Here is an 18533-nt window from a genome sequence, read left to right as displayed (position 1 = left end):
ATCGCGCGCACACACACAAACACACACATCCATCCGCACATATACAGACACAAGCAGACATATGTAAAGGCAAAGAGTTTGGGCAGAGATGTCAGTCGAGGCGGAAGTACAGAGGCAAAGATGTTATTGAATGACAGGTGAGGTATGAGTGGCGGCAACATGAAATTAGCGGAGGTTGAGGCCTGGTGGGTAACGGGAAGAGAGGATATATTGAAGGGCAAGTTCCCATCTCCGGAGTTCTGATAGGTTGGTGTCAGTGGGAAGTATCCAGATAACCCGGACGGCGTAACACTGTGCCAAGATGTGCTGGCCGTGCACCAAGGCATGTTTAGCCACAGGGTGATCCTCATTACCAACAAACACTGTCTGCCTGTGTCCGTTCATGTGAATGGACAGTTTGTTGCTGGTCATTCCCACATAGAAAGCTTCACAATGTAGGCAGGTCAGTTGGTAAACCACGTGATTGCTTTCACACATGGCTCTGCCTTTGATCGTGTACACCTTCCGGGTTACAGGATTGGAGTAGGTGGTGGTGGGAAGGTGCATGGGACAGGTTTTACTGGCCCCGGCCTCCTTCAGCAGCAGATTCTGTGTGGGGTACTGTTTTTTGTGATGTGCGATCTGCTCGACATTACACAGGGGGTCCTTATGCTCACACGTAGAAGAGCAAAGTTTTCCATTGGTTGTCCTTCCGATGTTGCATCATCACATACTCCAGTTCCTGTGTGCGTCATGCTAGAGTCTATCCCATTTGAAGGCTTTGGTGCTTCTTCACATCTAATGGCTGGCAATTGATCACGATATTGGACACCTTATGTGGACTCCTGCACTGGGTTGCAATGCTGCATCAGTTTTCCACTTGGCCCCTTTCGGGGCACCCTCGGGAGAGCGTGCACACAGTTTGTGGGCCCCTTTTCTGGAAGCATGTAGTTGTTTGTGATTGATGCATTGTCAGATTTTCTGTTTGTTTCCAAACTTTCCTCTATGTTATCGGTGAGGACTCTCCCCAGACCCTTGTCCCTGAAATTGGTTTCCAATTTGTGTCTCGGGGGTTTGCAGACTTTTGCATTTGCAACAGTATCCAGCATCTGACTATTGCCCCATCTCATCTGGCTTCTAATTCAGAGGTGGAGGGATTCTTGCAAATATTTAAAACTCAAATGAAGAATTCTGTGTCTTCCTCATACTCCAATGATGCCCTGTCTGGTACCAGGCGATGCTGGTTAACAGATGCAGAGCAGTGGAAAGTTTGCACCGGAGCTAGCTGCGGGATAGTTTGGATTTATTGCACCCCTAACCACAGGCCCCAGACCATTGCAGCCCACTGTGTTTTCCCACAGGGCTGCCGCTTTGGCCAGATTTTTTTGGCTGGTAGCAGGGGTGCCTGCTGGGTGGCATGATGCTCCACAGGCTGGCATTTATGTGTGATGAATGTCAGTCAGGAGCAACCGACCTACCATACCAGTCAGTTGAGTCCATGACATGTCGGATCCTCAATGCTGCCGTCTCCTAGCTTCTAGCTTGTCATCAGGTGACAGGGTCTGTTGCAGCATTGTTCCATTGGGGGGGGGGGGGGGGGGCTATTGTAGCAGTGTGCTCACCTGCTGCTGCCTCATTGCACCTTCCACTGCCCTATATTTGACCATGGAGAGGGTCATGGTGGGGATAGTTATCGTGACTACTGATGCAGAACCTGTGGAATATGAACCTGAGCACTCTTTGTCCTACTTGCCAGTGGACGACAATTTGCCCCCAGCGATGCTGGTAGACGCACTGTTACCCCAGCTTCCACAATCTTCTGCCCCTATGGTGGAGCCAGCCTTATCACCTCCATCGGCTAATTTGCTGTTGGAGAATTTCGAGCACTCTCCAGTTTTGCAGCGGATGTTGCAGCAAAAGCCAGGTCACTTTCAACCATACGTGTCCTTTTCAGCGGAGAGTGATCCGGTATTCCCACCAGCCGACATTGAGACAGATATGGGCGAGTGTATCGCAGCGGTATAGTGCAGAATGCTGTCACAGAGGACGCACACGAAGCGTGGCATGGGCACAGAGCCACGGACACGAGTGTTTACTTCGTGGCGGAAATAGTCCGGGCATGGAAGTTGTTACGCTGGCATCGGCATACTCAAAACTGTGTAGCTAATCCCATGTGCTTTGGTGCTCTCGGTAGCTGCCATTTCTTCTCGCAGTTGCTGTAACAGGCTCGAAACTGTTCGTGACAAAAAGGATAATTCTAATGATGTGGCCCACACAGTATTTAATGCTGGAAAACAATCAATTTTACTTCGACTTGTGACATATTCACAAATGATGACCAGTTCAGGTTTCACAGTTCCCTTTTGCATGCAGTTAATGGAAAACTACATACTGTATACACTCTTGATGGTATAATTGACAGTAGTTCAGTGTGGCAGAGGACAATCAACTGAAATATCACAAGCACCACCACATTGTTGAGTGGCATATAATTACACCAAAGTAACAGACAGTGTGTAGGTTGAAAAAAAAAAAAAAAACAACATCACACTTAAATACAGTTACATAGTGAAAAAAAAGTTGGCACTAATTAATACTGCCTCTACCAAAATGACCTCAGCAAATCTTTCTGTACAGTTTGACATAATTATTAATGCATGAGTAATTTCTGGTCACATATTCTTTCAACAAAGATTTAATGCGTTTCATATCTAAAGCTGTATTGTAATGATACTACATAATGATACTACATGATCGCTTGCTGGTCAGACTTTTAGATACATAGATGTTGCTCAAGTTAATTCTGGTGGTAGACTGCATGATTTTTGGGAAGGGGTGACTATTTGCAGACAGCATAAAAATATTGTGTGGTTTCTGAAAGTACCTAATGTTTTGAAAATTGGCTGTGTTACATTTTGTTATTTTGTGTGTTACTGTTATCTGGTTTATGACAAATGTTGAAGGTCAGTAAATTATAGAGTATATGGCGCAGTGTTATGCTTCTGTTGTTAGAAATCCCCTACTTATGATTATGGCATCTGTCTTGAAAATAATGTCATTTGATTCAAAAAGTAAAGGTCAGACTTTTATAAACATTAAGACAAAATAGTCAGTCAAAATTATGAGGCTCTGAACTTTCAGTGACAGTTACCTCAGAAGCTAATTTGTTTCAAGCAATTTAAAGTTTGTTTTCAAAAGGAGCAAAGTACCTACTTTCAAAAGACTGGTAACTGCATTTTGTATTCTGACTATTAGCTCAAAGTGTTTCCCCATTACACACTACAGTCAAGATTTCAATTAGCTGTAACTTTTAATGAACTGAGCTCTTTAGTGAAGCTAATTGTATAATTGGAATCAGGAAGATAAATATAACCAGCTGAACTATAAATGTAACTGGAACTTTGTTTAAATAACGTTCTGAAACATTCAGGTACATATGACATACTACATGTGAATCTGCAGTGAAAAGAGAAGAAACAAAAAATTAATTATTGATGGGAGTAGAAAACATAGCCAATGGAGAAGCTTCCAACTTCCTATGTTTCGCTTGCCTCTAGTTTCCATGTTGCTAGTTGCTCAGACATTTGCACAAGTCATGCTCATCTTTGCACAGTGTTAAAATCTTCTGCTCCCCTGTAGAAAATAGCGCACTTTGAGTTCATTTCCTTTCCTGAGGTTCATCTCCCTGGCTTTGCATTCAAGCCACCACTGATTTGTACCATTACATTTGTGGTGCCATTTGCAGATGCAGAGAGGATGGTTGCTGCATTTCCACAGGCATCTATATGGTGTATTCAAAAAGAAACAATCGGAGTCATAATTACAGAAGCCAGCACCTGTATGTTAGAAGTATTGACAGTGGCTGTTGAGACACTTGTCCCACTGTGACACAAGGCAATGAATGGCTGTCTCATTAAATTCCCAGGCCTGCTATGTTAACCAGTTCTGCACGTACAGCTGGACGTCGTCATCCGATGTGAATCGTTTGCCCCTCAGAGCCTTTTTAAGGGGACCAGAAATGGCGTAATCACAGGGAGAGAGGTCTGGACTGTATGGAGGGTGGCCAAGAACCTCCCATTTGAATGTCTGCTGGAGTACCATGACTGTGTTGGCTGTCTGACGCTTTGCATTGTCGTGGAGCAGAATGACCCTGCAAGTGAGATTGCCTTGTCATTTTGATTTGATCACTTGGCGAAGGGTGGTCAAGGCTTGCAACAGGTTGAACTAAGTTTGAAAACAAGCGGGAAGGATGTATCTACACACAGTAAAACTTTCACACATGCAGAATGAAAACTGTATTTTTATAAAGATAGTGTGCATTTCTTTTGGAGTGACTGTCATACTATCATGACCATACTGGGTATTTACCTAGAAAGACCACAAGTTTCATCTTATGTAACGAAGTTTTAAGACTTTATTCTATACATATATGTTTTACCCAATATGCTATTAACTGGAAGTCATCTTCTTATACTCAAATTATTAGTTTTTCATCTGCAAATAGTAGTGTGCTTAGATTCACGTGTTTATCCAATTTAATTCCTGGGTAATCATCAGCTTTCAAATTTTTAAGGACACTGTCACTATAGCTGCAGGCTAAATGTGTCATCAACCCAAAGGTTGCACTGAACACCACACTGCTTTACCAGACAAGGTCCTGCTGTTGCCTTCCTCCGACTTTTGAACTGACTTACCCAGCCAGTTAAAGGAGTCTGCAGTTTAACACAGACTTTGAACAAGGTGCAGTTCAGCATTTATCACATTAGCAAAGACTACCAGAGCTGAAAGAAGTGATCACTAACAGGAAAAAATTATAGGATGACTCAGGTTTGAACTCCAGGTCTTAGTCAGCATAAGTGTTAAAAATACACAGAGGAATTACAGACCTGGGCTGCGAGTGAGCATTGATTGTAATCAGTGGGGAAAGTCAAACCCGTGTCCTCTGCTTACTAGGCAGAATCTCTGACAACTGAGACATCTGCACCCAATCGATTGCAGTCAATGCCTGCTCACAGCTAAGGTCTGTGGTAATTTCCAAGAAACAGGGCACATCAAAATTGCAGCCTCAGTGCAAACAATATGTATCGAATGCTTGATCCTTGAAGTGGAATGTCACCTGAGAGTAGTAGAACGTTACATGAGAGTAAGCATTTTAGTTTTTATATTTTCACTACTTATGACTATTTGGTAAATCTCTCTCCTGTTAGTTTCTCCCAATTTTCCAACAACGTGTGAAAAATGTATCCCGGGTACAGGGAGAAAGGAATGGTTCTTACGCCAGACACGGTATTGTACATGATGCCGATACCTGATGAATAATGTAAGTGATAGTATTCATTTCTTTAATTAATTCCTGTGAGTGAAATAAGTGCTGTTACTCTCTCATTTTTAATGACTTTCTATTTTCAATACATTTGTCATTTAGCGCCTTTCTTGTCAGCATCTCGAGAGTGAAGCATTCAATCGGTATATTTCTCGTTGTCAGCCCATGATTTTGATGTGAACCATTTCTTGGAAATTACCAAATGTGTATGTCCTTTTTGTATTAATTCATAGTGGCAGCTGGATCAAAAATAGTGTCTGTTCTTTTGGGCAGTTCTGAAACAACAGACACCACACATATGTAAATGTTAATAAGAGTGGGTGAAAGAGAACACCCATATTTCACTCTTTGGTTGATTTTTATCTCATCTGCCATCTTTTCTCCTGTATTTATTACTATTTTTATTTCACAATATAAGCTTTCAGTTGTACTGATTAAGTGTGCTGGGTAGCTTGTATCATTCACTCTTGCCCATAATTTATCACAATCAGTTCAGTCAAGAGCTTTTCCAGAATCTACGGAGTGTTCAAAAAGTCTCTCTGCAGTGCCATGTGATTGTTAGCCACGCATGCCGTATGTCACAGTGAATATACTGAAATGAAACTCGGTGAAATACAAATTATTAATTTATTGAATATTCATTTTTACTTACATATTTTCACATTAAATGTTGAAAGTGTCCCCCCTGTTGTTGAATACACAATTCAGTTTGTCTAACCGTGTTTCCAAACACAAGCTGTAACATTTCTTCTGTAACAGAAACAGTGAAAGTGGATATTGCAGTTTTCAATTCATCGATGGATTTTGGACGGTTTTTATAGACAGTTGCTTTCACTGCACCCCAGAAGAAAATGTCAGGTGGTGTTAGGTCAGGTGACCGTGGAGGCCAAAGTCTCTGTGAAATTAAGCGACCTCCAAAAACATCAGCAATCAGTGACATTGAGATGCGAGCTGTATGTGCGATTACACCATCTTGTTGAAAATAGCTGTTAAGTATTTCACTTAACACAAATTCTGCTATGAATGGGTACAGATTATCACTGCAGTATCATTGTGTGTTTATTGTTTCGTTGAAAAATATGGGACCCACAATCCGACGTCTAGAAATTGCAATCCAAATTCCTATTTTCACAGGATGAAGTGGTTCCTCATGAATACACAATGGATTTGCAGTACTCCACGTACGAGAATTTTGCGAGTTCATGTACCCGGATAATGAAACTATGCCTCATCAGTGAAAAACGTTTTATTAAGAATATCCCTTCCATTTTGTTGAACGAAATTTGTGAACCATTGACAATAATGTAGTCTCTTGCCATGATCAGTATTTTTCAGTTGTTGCACGACTGTCACTTTGTATGGGAAATGTTTCAATTTTTTCCTTACAGCCGTGTGGACCATTCTGACACTAACATCGATTTCCTGGGCAAGTTGTCTTACAGACTTGTTCGGACTCATTGACATTTTATTGGAAATATTGAGTAGTTTATCGTCAGACAAAACGCTAGGACAACCACTTGTCGGTGCATCTGTCACTGAACCCGTACTTCGAAATTTGTTAATCAAATCTCACACAGTATCGCAATGTGGGAGTGTTGTCTACCGGAAAACTGAATTAAATGTTTGGCAAACTGAAACTGTGTATTTACTGCCAGCTTTGAACACTTGTTTGACTAAAAACACATTTTCTTCAATGGTTAGCATTTTTACAGTGACAAAAACAAAACAAACGAACAAAGGAACTAAACTTAAACATTAACGTCAACACGTATCAACACACACCAACAATACTACTGACGCTGGTTGAGATAAATGAAACAGTGGAATGTTGGAAGAGTCCGTGGAATGTTGAAAGAGTCCACTTGAAGGGAAGTAACCCAGGCAGGTGAACAATCGTATGGCACGCACGGCTAACAATCATACGACACAGGGGAGAGACTTTTGGACACCCCAAGTAAGCAATGTGGATTGTGAGATAAATTATCTTTTCACTATGAGCCAGTTGATTGTGAAAATCTGGTCCCAGCGGAGGTTCGAGTCCTCCCTCGGGCATGGGTGTGTGTGTTTGTCCTTAGGATAATTTAGGTTAAGTAGTGTGGAAGCTTAGGGACTGATGACCTTAGCAGTTAAGTCCCATAAGATTTCACACACATTTGAACATTTGATTGTGAAAATATTGACTCAGTGTAATTTTAAGACACTTGTGCAGAGAAATGTTTTCCATTGCAGAGCACGGAGGACGAGCTGGATCGTGGGACGGAGTGCCTCGCGCTGGTTCTGCAACACGCCGGCGTGCGGCCACGTCTCCTGGAGGGTCCGCCAGACCTCTGGAAGGTCACCCACAAGAGGGACGTGTACGCCGCTGCTGGCTGCCTCAGGGGTGAGCTACAGCTGTGTGGGAATGTCAGTGGGCAGAGTGCAAAATGTAGATGCAATACATTTCTGCAAAAGTGCAGATAATGATCATTTAACACTCAGGCTGCTACAGTCGATACTTGGTAGCCGTGCTTTTGGTGCACCACTGCCGCACTTGTCAAATGTACCGGGTGACAAATACTTCAGACGTGCTCGTCTTTTCTCGTGAAGGGAACACACCATAGGCTGCTCTCTGATACAGTTGAAACTTGGTGGGTGAAAGAAGGGGAAAATAAAGTTACATGTATTTTGGCTCTGGTGCCAACACTCAGTAGTTTCTGAACAAGTTGTGGTCAGAAGTTTCAGTGTTACTAGATCACTCCCATTGTGCAACGAGTATCCCCGAGAGTTGGTAGCACAGTGGCTGAGCAAACCTGTGCTCTAGGGGTAATGTCTTTGGCCAGGCTATTAAAAAAAATGTCGTGGGTTCCAGGTTAGAACTCAGCTGCTGCTTAAATTTCAGAAGGTTGGAGTCCGTGGGGGGTGGGGATGGGAGGGAAGAGGGAGGTAAGGAGCACAGCCTCAGATTTTTGTGCCCCATGTTCAAATTCAGTCGTATTTTTTTATTTTTCTGTACTATCTCTCTCTCTCACTCTCTCATTGTCAAGGAACGGTGTTACATCAATACTTTTCGTGCCGTCATGAAATCTAATGGAAGTACTTTCAGAAGAAATGATCCTTTCAAATCTTACTAGAAACAGATTTTATTCCCACAAATCTTATATACTAAGTGGCAACTGAAAATTAAAAACATCTTAGTATTTCAGTTTTTGCTTTGATTTTTACTTTTATGCTCAAGAGAACCATTGTGTTCCCCAGGGTGATACCTGCAACAAAAGATGTTCAAAATATAGAAATTCAGAGCACCACGAGCATTGTGTTAAGTATCATATGCCACAGTCACATTTTTATACTGTGAATATAATTAGGAAAACATCCTCATTAACATAGCTAAATACCTCGCAATCTGGTAATGATTCAGGGTGAACTATGCATATTCAAGCATTTTTTCAATAGCTGGAACCTGATATTGATGTGTATCAAACCGTGTATTTTAATAACATCACTTCTACTTGTGATTTCCCTTTGCTGTGCAAGGGAAACAGGACTCTTCTATAATCCGCGAATGCCATTCATCACTTTTATGCTCAAGAGAACCATTGTGTTCCCCAGGGTGATACCTGCAACAAAAGATGTTCAAAATATAGAAATTCAGAGCACCACGAGCATTGTGTTAAGTATCATATGCCACAGTCACATTTTTATACTGTGAATATAATTAGGAAAACATCCTCATTAACATAGCTAAATACCTCGCAATCTGGTAATGATTCAGGGTGAACTATGCATATTCAAGCATTTTTTCAATAGCTGGAACCTGATATTGATGTGTATCAAACCGTGTATTTTAATAACATCACTTCTACTTGTGATTTCCCTTTGCTGTGCAAGGGAAACAGGACTCTTCTATAATCCGCGAATGCCATTCATCACTTTTCAGTAAAAGTATACATCACATGATTAACAAAAAGGCATACACTTTTGGTGGAATTACTTTAAATGAAAAGTTCGGTTTTCCTATTTCATCAACTAACAGCCAATCATGTAAGGAGTGATGACTTTGTCCACTACTTAAGTCAATAATGTAGAGAAACGACCTCATTTTTATGTAAGTTTGGAAAACTTTTCCAAAAACTGATGAGTGGTTTCTTCTGTGAGCTCCCCAATTTTGTGGCCATTGCCATTCTATTACAGGGTTATTACAAATGATTGAAGCGATTTCACAGCTCTACAATAACTTTATTATTTGAGATATTTTCACAATGCTTTGCACACACATACAAAAAGTTTTTTTAGGCATTCACAAATGTTCGATATGTGCCCCTTTAGTGATTCGGCAGACATCAAGCCGTATTCAAGTTCCTCCCACACTCGGCGTAGCATGTCCCCATCAATGAGTTCAAAAGCATCGTTGATGCGAGCTCGCAGTTCTGGCACGTTTCTTTGTAGAGGAGGTTTAAACACAGAATCTTTCACATAACCCCACAGAAAGAAATCACATGGGGTTAAGTCGGGAGAGCGTGGAGGCCATGACATGAATTGCTGATCATGATCTCCACCACGACCGATCCATCGGTTTTATAATCTCCTGTTTAAGAAATGCCGAACATCATGATGGAAGTGCGGTGGAGCACCATCCTGTTGAAAGATGAAGTCGGCGCTGTCGGTCTCCAGTTGTGGCATGAGCCAATTTTCCAGCATGTCCAGATACACGTGTCCTGTAACGTTTTTTTCGCAGAAGAAAAAGGGACCGTAAACTTTAAACTGTGAGATTGCACAAAACACGTTAACTTTTGGTGAATTGCGAATTTGCTGCACGAATGCGTGAGGATTCTCTACCTCCCAGATTCGCACATTGTGTCTGTTCACTTCAGCATTAAGAAAAAATGTTGCTTCGTCACTGAAAACAAATTTCGCACTGAACGCATCCTCTTCCATGAGCTGTTGCAACCGCACCGAAAATTCAAAGCGTTTGACTTTGTCATCGGGTGTCAGGGCTTGTAGCAATTGTAAATGGTAAGGCTTCTGCTTTAGCCTTTTCCGTAAGATTTTCCAAACCGTCGGCTGTGGTACGTTTAGCTCCCTGCTTGCTTTGTTCGTCGACGTCCGCGGGCTACGCGTGAAACTTGCCCGCACGCGTTCAACCGTTTCTTCGCTCACTGCAGGCCGACCCGTTGTTTTCCCCTTACAGAGGCATCCAGAAGCTTTAAACTGCGCATACCATCGCCGAATGGAGTTAGCAGTTGGTGGATCTTTGTTGAACTTCGTCCTGGAGTGTCGTTGCACTGTTATGACTGACTGATGTGAGTGCATTTCAAGCAGGACATACGCTTTCTTGGCTCTTGTCGCCATTTTGTCTCACTGCGCTCTCGAGCGCTCTGGCGGCAGAAACCTGAAGTGCGGCTTCAGCTGAACAAAACTTTATGAGTTTTTCTACGTATCTGTAGTGTGTCGTGACCATATGTCAATGAATGGAGCTACCGTGAATTTATGACATCGCTTCAATCATTTGTAATAGCCCTGTACTTGGTTTAAGTCTTATTGGACAAAATGACAAAATTTGCCACTGACTTATTAGAGACAAACAATTACTGTTGGCAACAGATTTCTGGAATGCCTTAATCCATTCCAGTTGTGATGGTAAAGGCTGTTTTTAATACCATTTAAATGCTTACTTCTTTTTTCAATAATTCCATTGTATTTCAAGATGTCACAAAAAATATTGATGTCACATACTTTTGTGACAACCAAAAAAAAAAACACAAGACTGGATTTGAACACAGGATGTAGAAATTCGAAACTATGCTCCTGGCCGCTCCAATACCAACTTACTTGGATACATGCCGAACAAGAGGACTGATGAAGTGGCATCGAAGCTTTGACTGCCATTTCCTTGGAAACTATTATGTCTGGGCACATGAGCCAGAACAGGTGTCCCTTCATTTTCACCCTTCTTTCACACTGCTGAGTTTCAACTATATCAGAGAGTGACCTATGACAGTTTTCCCTTATTAGTTATCTTGTTCTGGATTTATGATGCACATTAGGATAGACAGGAATATTTATTTATATTATTTGCTGCAATCTGCAGTGACAGAACAGTTCCACAGCAAAGTGTGAAGACACAGAGTCGACATCAAGCATGGACCGTATATTGAAACATCATCTGTCCATTTCATATTGAATGACAAAGCGCAAAGAAATTATGCCAGACACACTGACATACAGCGATGACAAAATTGTGTACTCTGTCACGTGAAAAAGTAAAATGAAGACATGGTCAGGTCGGTAGCACTGTCATATTTATAAGAATTTTTAACATGTTGCAGCCCTGTCAGCAGCTGTGATAAATTAATACATCAAAGATCCGCCTCAGTTGCGAAAAGTTACTGGTCTTTGCCCAGGTTTCAGCTAGAGTAATCTAGCCTTCTTCAGAAGCATAAAATAAACTAATACATGCCAGAATAAGGCATGGTCAAACATAAAAAGCTAAAGTACTGTGGCACCATTACTTAACTGAGGAACAACCCCGGCCCTACTCCATAGAAAGCGGTCGGTTAGCCGCAGACGCTGCATCCCAAACATCAGCTGTACAATCGAATGACAATAATGAAAATCCATGCCGGACTGTATTTTATAACAGTTGTAGTTGTCACAGTGCCTGTTCCTTTGGACCTGCATGCATGTCCAAAGGAACTTTGCATCATAATCAGAATAACTCAGGTGCTGCAATATTGTAAAAGTTTTGTAATCGTGAAGTTGCCGATTCGAACCTTGCTAACAGCAAGTCGCCCTTTTTTCCTGGTTCAAGTTACCTTTTTATTTGCAAATAGAAAAGTTAGTTAACAAATATTGAATTACATTTTAATAATAATATTAACATCTTTTTATGTTTAATTACAAACTGCATGAAAATACCAGTATTCACAATAAAGAAAAACTTGGTGTGAAAATGCGAAACCCCAAATAAAGAATAAAATAGTCTTTTATTTTTAGAGATTGAACAGTATTGCTGACGTGCATAATGTTTCTCATTTAACAACAGGGTATTTTGCATGTATTTATCAAATTTTAATTTTTCATATGACCAGTAATTAAAAATAAAAAGATGGACTTTTTATTTAAAAATATGATTCACTGTTCATTAATCAACGTTTTTATTTGCTAACAAATGTGGAATTTAAATAGAAAGAAAAATAATATTACTGCCAGTGAGAACTGAATCAGTGACTATACAATTCCCAAGCTTTTACGTTGCTCACTTGGCTACTGATGACTGAAGACTGCATTAATGATTTACAGTGTGCGTACATGTGTGTGTTTTGTACTACTGGTTTAGGGAATTTATGTCTTGGAAATGATCTGCAAGTGCTATAAATACTAAGAAATTCAAAGATTGTCCGTCCATAAGATCTCATTGTGAGAAGTAATGCAGCTATTGTTGAAACTTGGAAAGTGATAGATTTTGTACTTGACAACAATAGTTGGTATTACTATAAAACTATGTTGACCGTACAGATGACATTATATGAGGAAGATACCATATCAACCAGTAACATCAGTTCAGTCTCAGTAAACAGCATGCGTACTGCACTCAGTAGCCCACATAGCAGCTTTATTCACTGAACTGCAAAGTTTGTGATGAAACTGATAGCAGCCTGCACAGAACTAATATTTTTATTTAAGTGCAAAGAACTTTGTCATACAATGCGTACAGTTTGTTGGTACACTGAAACTGAAGGGGTAGCTTCTATGATTTGAAACAATGAACAAAACTTATAGGACATGAACAAGAGTTGGTGGTTTGTAAAGATAGCTTGATAGGTCTGCACTTTCCCACAGCCACATTGTGCTGCTGTGGCAAGGGAAGACAAAATGAGGATTGCCATGCTGACAGTCTGTGCTTCTACAGACGCTGTGTAAATAATTGTCTTGTTGCAAACAACCCATTTCCTAACCTGAGATACATAGTGTGCCTGTATGATCCTGTGTGTCTGAGCATACACTGTCTGTTCTCTCATTCACTAAATACACAGTATTTAGTATGCCGCTCCTGAACCCATCAATTATAGTTGTGAGATGTCAATCAAAATGAGCAGCAATATGAAATCACAAACGACAGTCACAATAGGCCACAGTAATGCCACTCCTGAATTCTGACATATGACAGTAGATGCCTTTTCCACCTAACACAATGCATAACACATTTTGCTCACAAACAACCAATATACAGGTGCAATTTATAAAAGAGAAACTCACTGCATAATCATTCCTATATGCAGCTTGTAGATGGCATTACTCCTTGCTTTCTGTGGTTGTGCTGAAATGACAATCTTTTGCATATTCGAATATGTGGTACTCTCGGTGTCAATTTGACATTTGTTACATGCTGTCTTCACGGTATTGTAATTTTAATGGTCCGCAGTATACTCTGTGCCGAACCATACTTGGAAGCTTTGCCTATCCATTGCTGCAACAATAATAATCTTATGTTTTCCGTTGCCTCTAGACACCGACAGCCTTTTAAAATAACCCTCTATTTATACCACTGCATACCGGAGTTGAATGACAGTCGCCCGTCTCTGCAGAGCGCAGCACACGCGTGTGCGTGGTGGCGGCGGCAGACACAGAGGCGGCACGGCTGCTCGCGGAGGAGCTGACCCCGCGGGTGGGTGAGCTGGCGCGCATCACGACTGGTAGCCTCCCGGAGCCCGGGGACTCCCCGCCCGGCACCCCGCCCGCCACAGCCGCGGCGGCACCGGCGGTCACCTCCACGTACAACACGGTGGTCTTTTTCCACGTGCACGAGATTTCGCAGGACGGGCAGCTGCTCGACCTGGCCACGGTGCTCGATGTTGAGAAGCAGGTGTGTACATCTACATCTACATTTATACTCCACAAGCCACCCAACGGGGTGTGGCGGAGGGCACTTTACATGCCACTGTCATTGCCTCCCTTTCCTGTTCCAGTCGCGTATGGTTCGCCGGAAGAATGACTGCCGGAAAGCCTCCGTGCGCATTCGAATCTCTCTAATTTTACATTCATGACCTCATCGAGAGGTATAAGTAGGGGGAAGCAATTTATTCGATATCTGATCCAGAAACACACCCTCTCAGAACCTGGACAGCAAGCTACACTGCGATGCAGAGCGCCTCTCTTGCAGTGTCTGCCACTTGAGCTTGCTAAACATCTCGGTAACGCTTACCTAATAACCCTGTGACGAATCGCGCCGCTCTTCTTTGGATCTTCTCTACTCCTCTGCCAACCCGACCTGGTACAGATCCCACACTGATGAGAAATACTCAAGTATAGGTCAAACGAGTGTTTTGTAAGCCACATCATTTGTTGATGGACTACAATTTCTAAGGACTCTCCCAATGAATCTCAACCTGGCACCCGCCTTACCAACAATTAATTTTATATGATCATTCGACTTCAAATCGTTCCGTACGCTTACTCCCAGATATTTTACAGGAGCAACTGCTACCAGTGTTTGTTCCGCTATCATATAATCATACAATAAAGAATCCTTCTTTCTTTGTATTCGCAATACATTACATTTGTCTATATTAAGGGTCAGTTGCCACTCCCTGCACCAAGTGCCTACCTGCTGCAGATCTTCCTGCACTTCGCTGCAATTTTCTAGTGCTGCAACTTCTCTGTATACTACAGCATCATCCGCGAAAAGCCTCATGGAACTTCCGACACTATCTACTAGGTCGTTTATATATATTGTGAAAAGCAATGGTCCCATAACACTCACCTGTGGCATGCCAGAGGTTACTTTAATGTCTGTAGATGTCTCTCCATTGAGAACGAGATGCTGTGTTCTGTTTGCTAAAAACTCTTCAATCCAGCCACACAGCTGGTCTGATATTCCGTAGGCTCTTACTTTGTTTGTCAGGCGACAGTGCGGAACTGTATCAAACGTCTTCCGGAAGTCGAGGAAAATGGCATCTACCTGGGAGCCTGTATCTAATATTTTCTGGGTCTCATGAACAAATAAAGCGAGTTGGGTCTCACACGATCGCTGTTTCCGGAATCCATGTTGATTCCTACAGAGTAGGTTCTGGGTTTCCAGAAATGACATGATACGCGAGCAAAAAACATGTTCTAAAATTCTACAACAGATCGATGTCAGAGACATAGGTCTATAGTTTTGCGCATCTGCTCAATGACCCTTCTTGAAGACTGGGACTACCTGTGCTCTTTTCCAATCATTTGGAACCTTCCGTTCCTCTAGAGACTTGCAGTACATGGCTGTTAGAAGGGGGGCAAGTTCCTTCGCATACTCTGTGTAGAATCAAATTGGTATCCCGTCAGGTCCAGTGGACTTTCCTCTGTTGAGTGATTTCAGTTGCTTTTCTATTCCTTGGACACTTATTTCGATGTCAGCCATTTTTTCATTCGTGCAAGGATGTAGAGAACGAACTGCAGTGCAGTCTTCCTCTGTGAAACAGCTTTGGAAAAAGGTGTTTAGTATTTCAGCTTTACACGTGTCATCCTCTGTTTCATTGCTATTATCATCCCATAGTGTCTGGATATGCTGTTTCGATCCACTTACTGATTTAACGTAAGACCAGAACTTCCTAGGATTTTCTGTCAAGTCGGTAACAGGGAAGTTGAGAAATTAAAACTTTAATTTATCTGAATGAAGTAAAAATGTGTCTGTGAAAACTGTGAAATTATGAGCAGATGAAATGGCTGGTGTAACATTTGAATTCTGTCTAAAATGTCCAAAAATTATAATTTATCATCAGTGTAATTGTCTCGAGTGTTTTTACAGTTTACGACCTATAACACATAACCACATGCCAGCAATAATGACAGAAATGTTAAATTACTAAACTGCAAGCCCATTTTAAAACTTATTTCCATAGCTGTATGTTTTGGTCCAGGTTTTTGCAGCTAGCTTCACACTATTGTCATAAATTTCCATTTATCTGAAAAATGTGCTATACAAAAATGTGCAGTCCGCTTGTCAAATCAATCTCGCATGGCCTCTGTCACATATACATTTATACCCTAACAACAATCAGCAGAATACCTCATAATAGTCAAAGTTCCATCTTGATTAACTTCATTACAGTACAGCATTTTTTTAAAAAACTTTTTAATCAGAAATTATTTAGCTCTTATATTTATTATTAATTATGTAATAACTGTTCAATGTTTTTCCGTTAGTCACATTCTACATTTCTTTTTCACATATTGCTACTTCTAACACTTGCCCACATTTATATATTATTTATTTAATAGGTTTTATCTGTGTCTATTTTAGTTTTTCTAATAACTGCATTTTTTGCACAAAACATATGCAGACTTTGGTTACAATAAACAGTGGAGTATACATCATTAGTGTTGCATTATTTGCTACATATAATGTGAAAAATGTTATTTCACTGTTATTAAACTGAGAAACACATATTTATATTGTCACACGGTATCCAGACTCGAGTCCAAATCTGAAAGCAGGATCATCGGGAAAGTACAACACTTAGTAGTGAAAACATGTTTATTACGTGCAGCCAGAGCAGAGCAGAACAGAACAGCACTAAACTCTCAGGTGGAGAGTGCTGCTGTTTAGACAAACATTGAATATCCCCAAATATGCAACCATTAAAAATGTAGGAACTTTTGAGAACCTTCCGGAAATGACAAATACTAAATACAGATAACTGTTGGTGGTGGGGTTTGAACTAGCAACCCACAGCACACTGATCAGCGACACTAACCACAGTGCCACACTGCTTGCAGCACAGCTTGTGGCAGTATCTATATTTGAGAACTATTTAGTAATCGATATTTTGGAATGCTGCGTAACTTCTTTGTTTTAGAAAAAGTAATCTTTTTGACTGCACAAATGGGGGTGTCAGACGCAGACGGTTCATAATGTACTGGTATTGGTCAGTTCATCGACTTCCTGTTGTATAAGTTACATCAAAATGGCCCTTACTTACTTCCACAAGGGAAAATTCAGGACTGTACAACACCGTTGTACCTTAATTTACGTATCAAATGTGGCAACTGATCACGTAAAGTAGACACTGCACCAGAACCACAGGACAGGAGTTGTTCTTACTGTGTACCTGTTGTTCTCATATTTCTGTCTTCTGGAATAGGGAACCGTGGCTAATAATTGTTTATGAAATGGTGAAATAAATTGCTAAATTTTACTGTTTTTTTATATCAATACAAGAAATCAAGCAACTTAATAATCTTACTTACTTACTTATCTGTGACTTGGGCCTTAGTGACCATATGCCTGCTCCACACTCCTCCTCCATCGTTCCCAGTTGCGAGCTTCCTGCCACCACTCTCCCACTCCTAGTCCCATGTCCTCGGTGTCCTTGTGAATATTGTCCTTGCATCTTTTCTGTGGTACCTCCTTCCAGCTGCAGCTCCCAGAATCACATCATGGGGTATCCTCCCTTCATTCATCCTTGCTACATGTCCAGCCCAGGTCAACCTTCTTCTTTTTATAATGTCAGGCTGTGCGTAAAGCTCTTTTAATTCTTGGTATTTTCAAATTCTCCATTCCCCTGTTTGTGAATCTATCACAGGACCATATATTTTTCGGAGGATTTTTCGTTTGAAAACAAGTAGTTTCTCTTCATCTTTTCCCCTAAAGGTGAGGCTTTCACAACTGTAGATAACCACTGGCATAACCATACTTTGGTACAGCCTGATCTTAAAACTTCTTGACAAGGATCTTTTCTTCAACACATCCTAAAGGCTGAAGTATGCTCTGTTGCCTCCAACAATTCTTGCATTTATTTCAATTTCACAGTGGTTCTGATCACTGCAGAGACTACCAAGGTATTTGAAAGTATTTGACCTTTTGAATCGGAAATTGTCCACTGTAAGTGGGTCCCCATCTCTCGCTGACTTGCTCAGGACCACGTTTCTGTCGTATCTTCACTGACTTGCAGGCCAGTCCTACTAGCAGTCTTGCAGTACGAGCCTGCCATTCTTCTGAGCTCTTCTCTGCTACCGCTGACTAGGATTATATCATCTGCATATGCCAGTCGAGTCATTGACACTTGTTGCTAGGGATATTCCAGTGGGATCAGTTTTCATAATTCCCGGTCTATTTTTTCAAGCACAAGGTTGAATAATATAGGGGAGAGGGCGTCTCCCTGTCTGAGGCCAGCTCAAACTTCGAACTGTTCTGATAGACCAGTACTTGTCTGCACTTAACAGAGTGTTTGTTCTAGACACATTGCCACCAAGCGGATTATTTTAGATGAAAACT

General features: G+C 41.3%; 1 protein-coding gene across 2 annotated transcripts in view; it reads left to right on the top strand.

Moving 5' to 3' along the window:
- Positions 1 to 18533, top strand: part of LOC126215178 (D-ribitol-5-phosphate cytidylyltransferase-like) — a 53118-nt gene that overhangs the window by 19710 nt on the left and 14875 nt on the right. For both annotated transcript variants that reach the window (XM_049941845.1, XM_049941844.1), the window contains exons 4-5: positions 7532 to 7682; positions 13867 to 14144. In XM_049941845.1, the coding sequence (XP_049797802.1) occupies positions 7532 to 7682; positions 13867 to 14144 (429 nt within the window). The remainder of the gene's footprint in view (positions 1 to 7531; positions 7683 to 13866; positions 14145 to 18533) is intronic.

Source organism: Schistocerca nitens, chromosome 12 (genome assembly GCF_023898315.1).
Source record: "Schistocerca nitens isolate TAMUIC-IGC-003100 chromosome 12, iqSchNite1.1, whole genome shotgun sequence".
NCBI lineage: Eukaryota > Metazoa > Arthropoda > Insecta > Orthoptera > Acrididae > Schistocerca > Schistocerca nitens.
The sequence above is the reverse complement of the archived record's forward strand: the minus strand, read 5'-3'. Positions and strand labels throughout refer to the sequence as shown.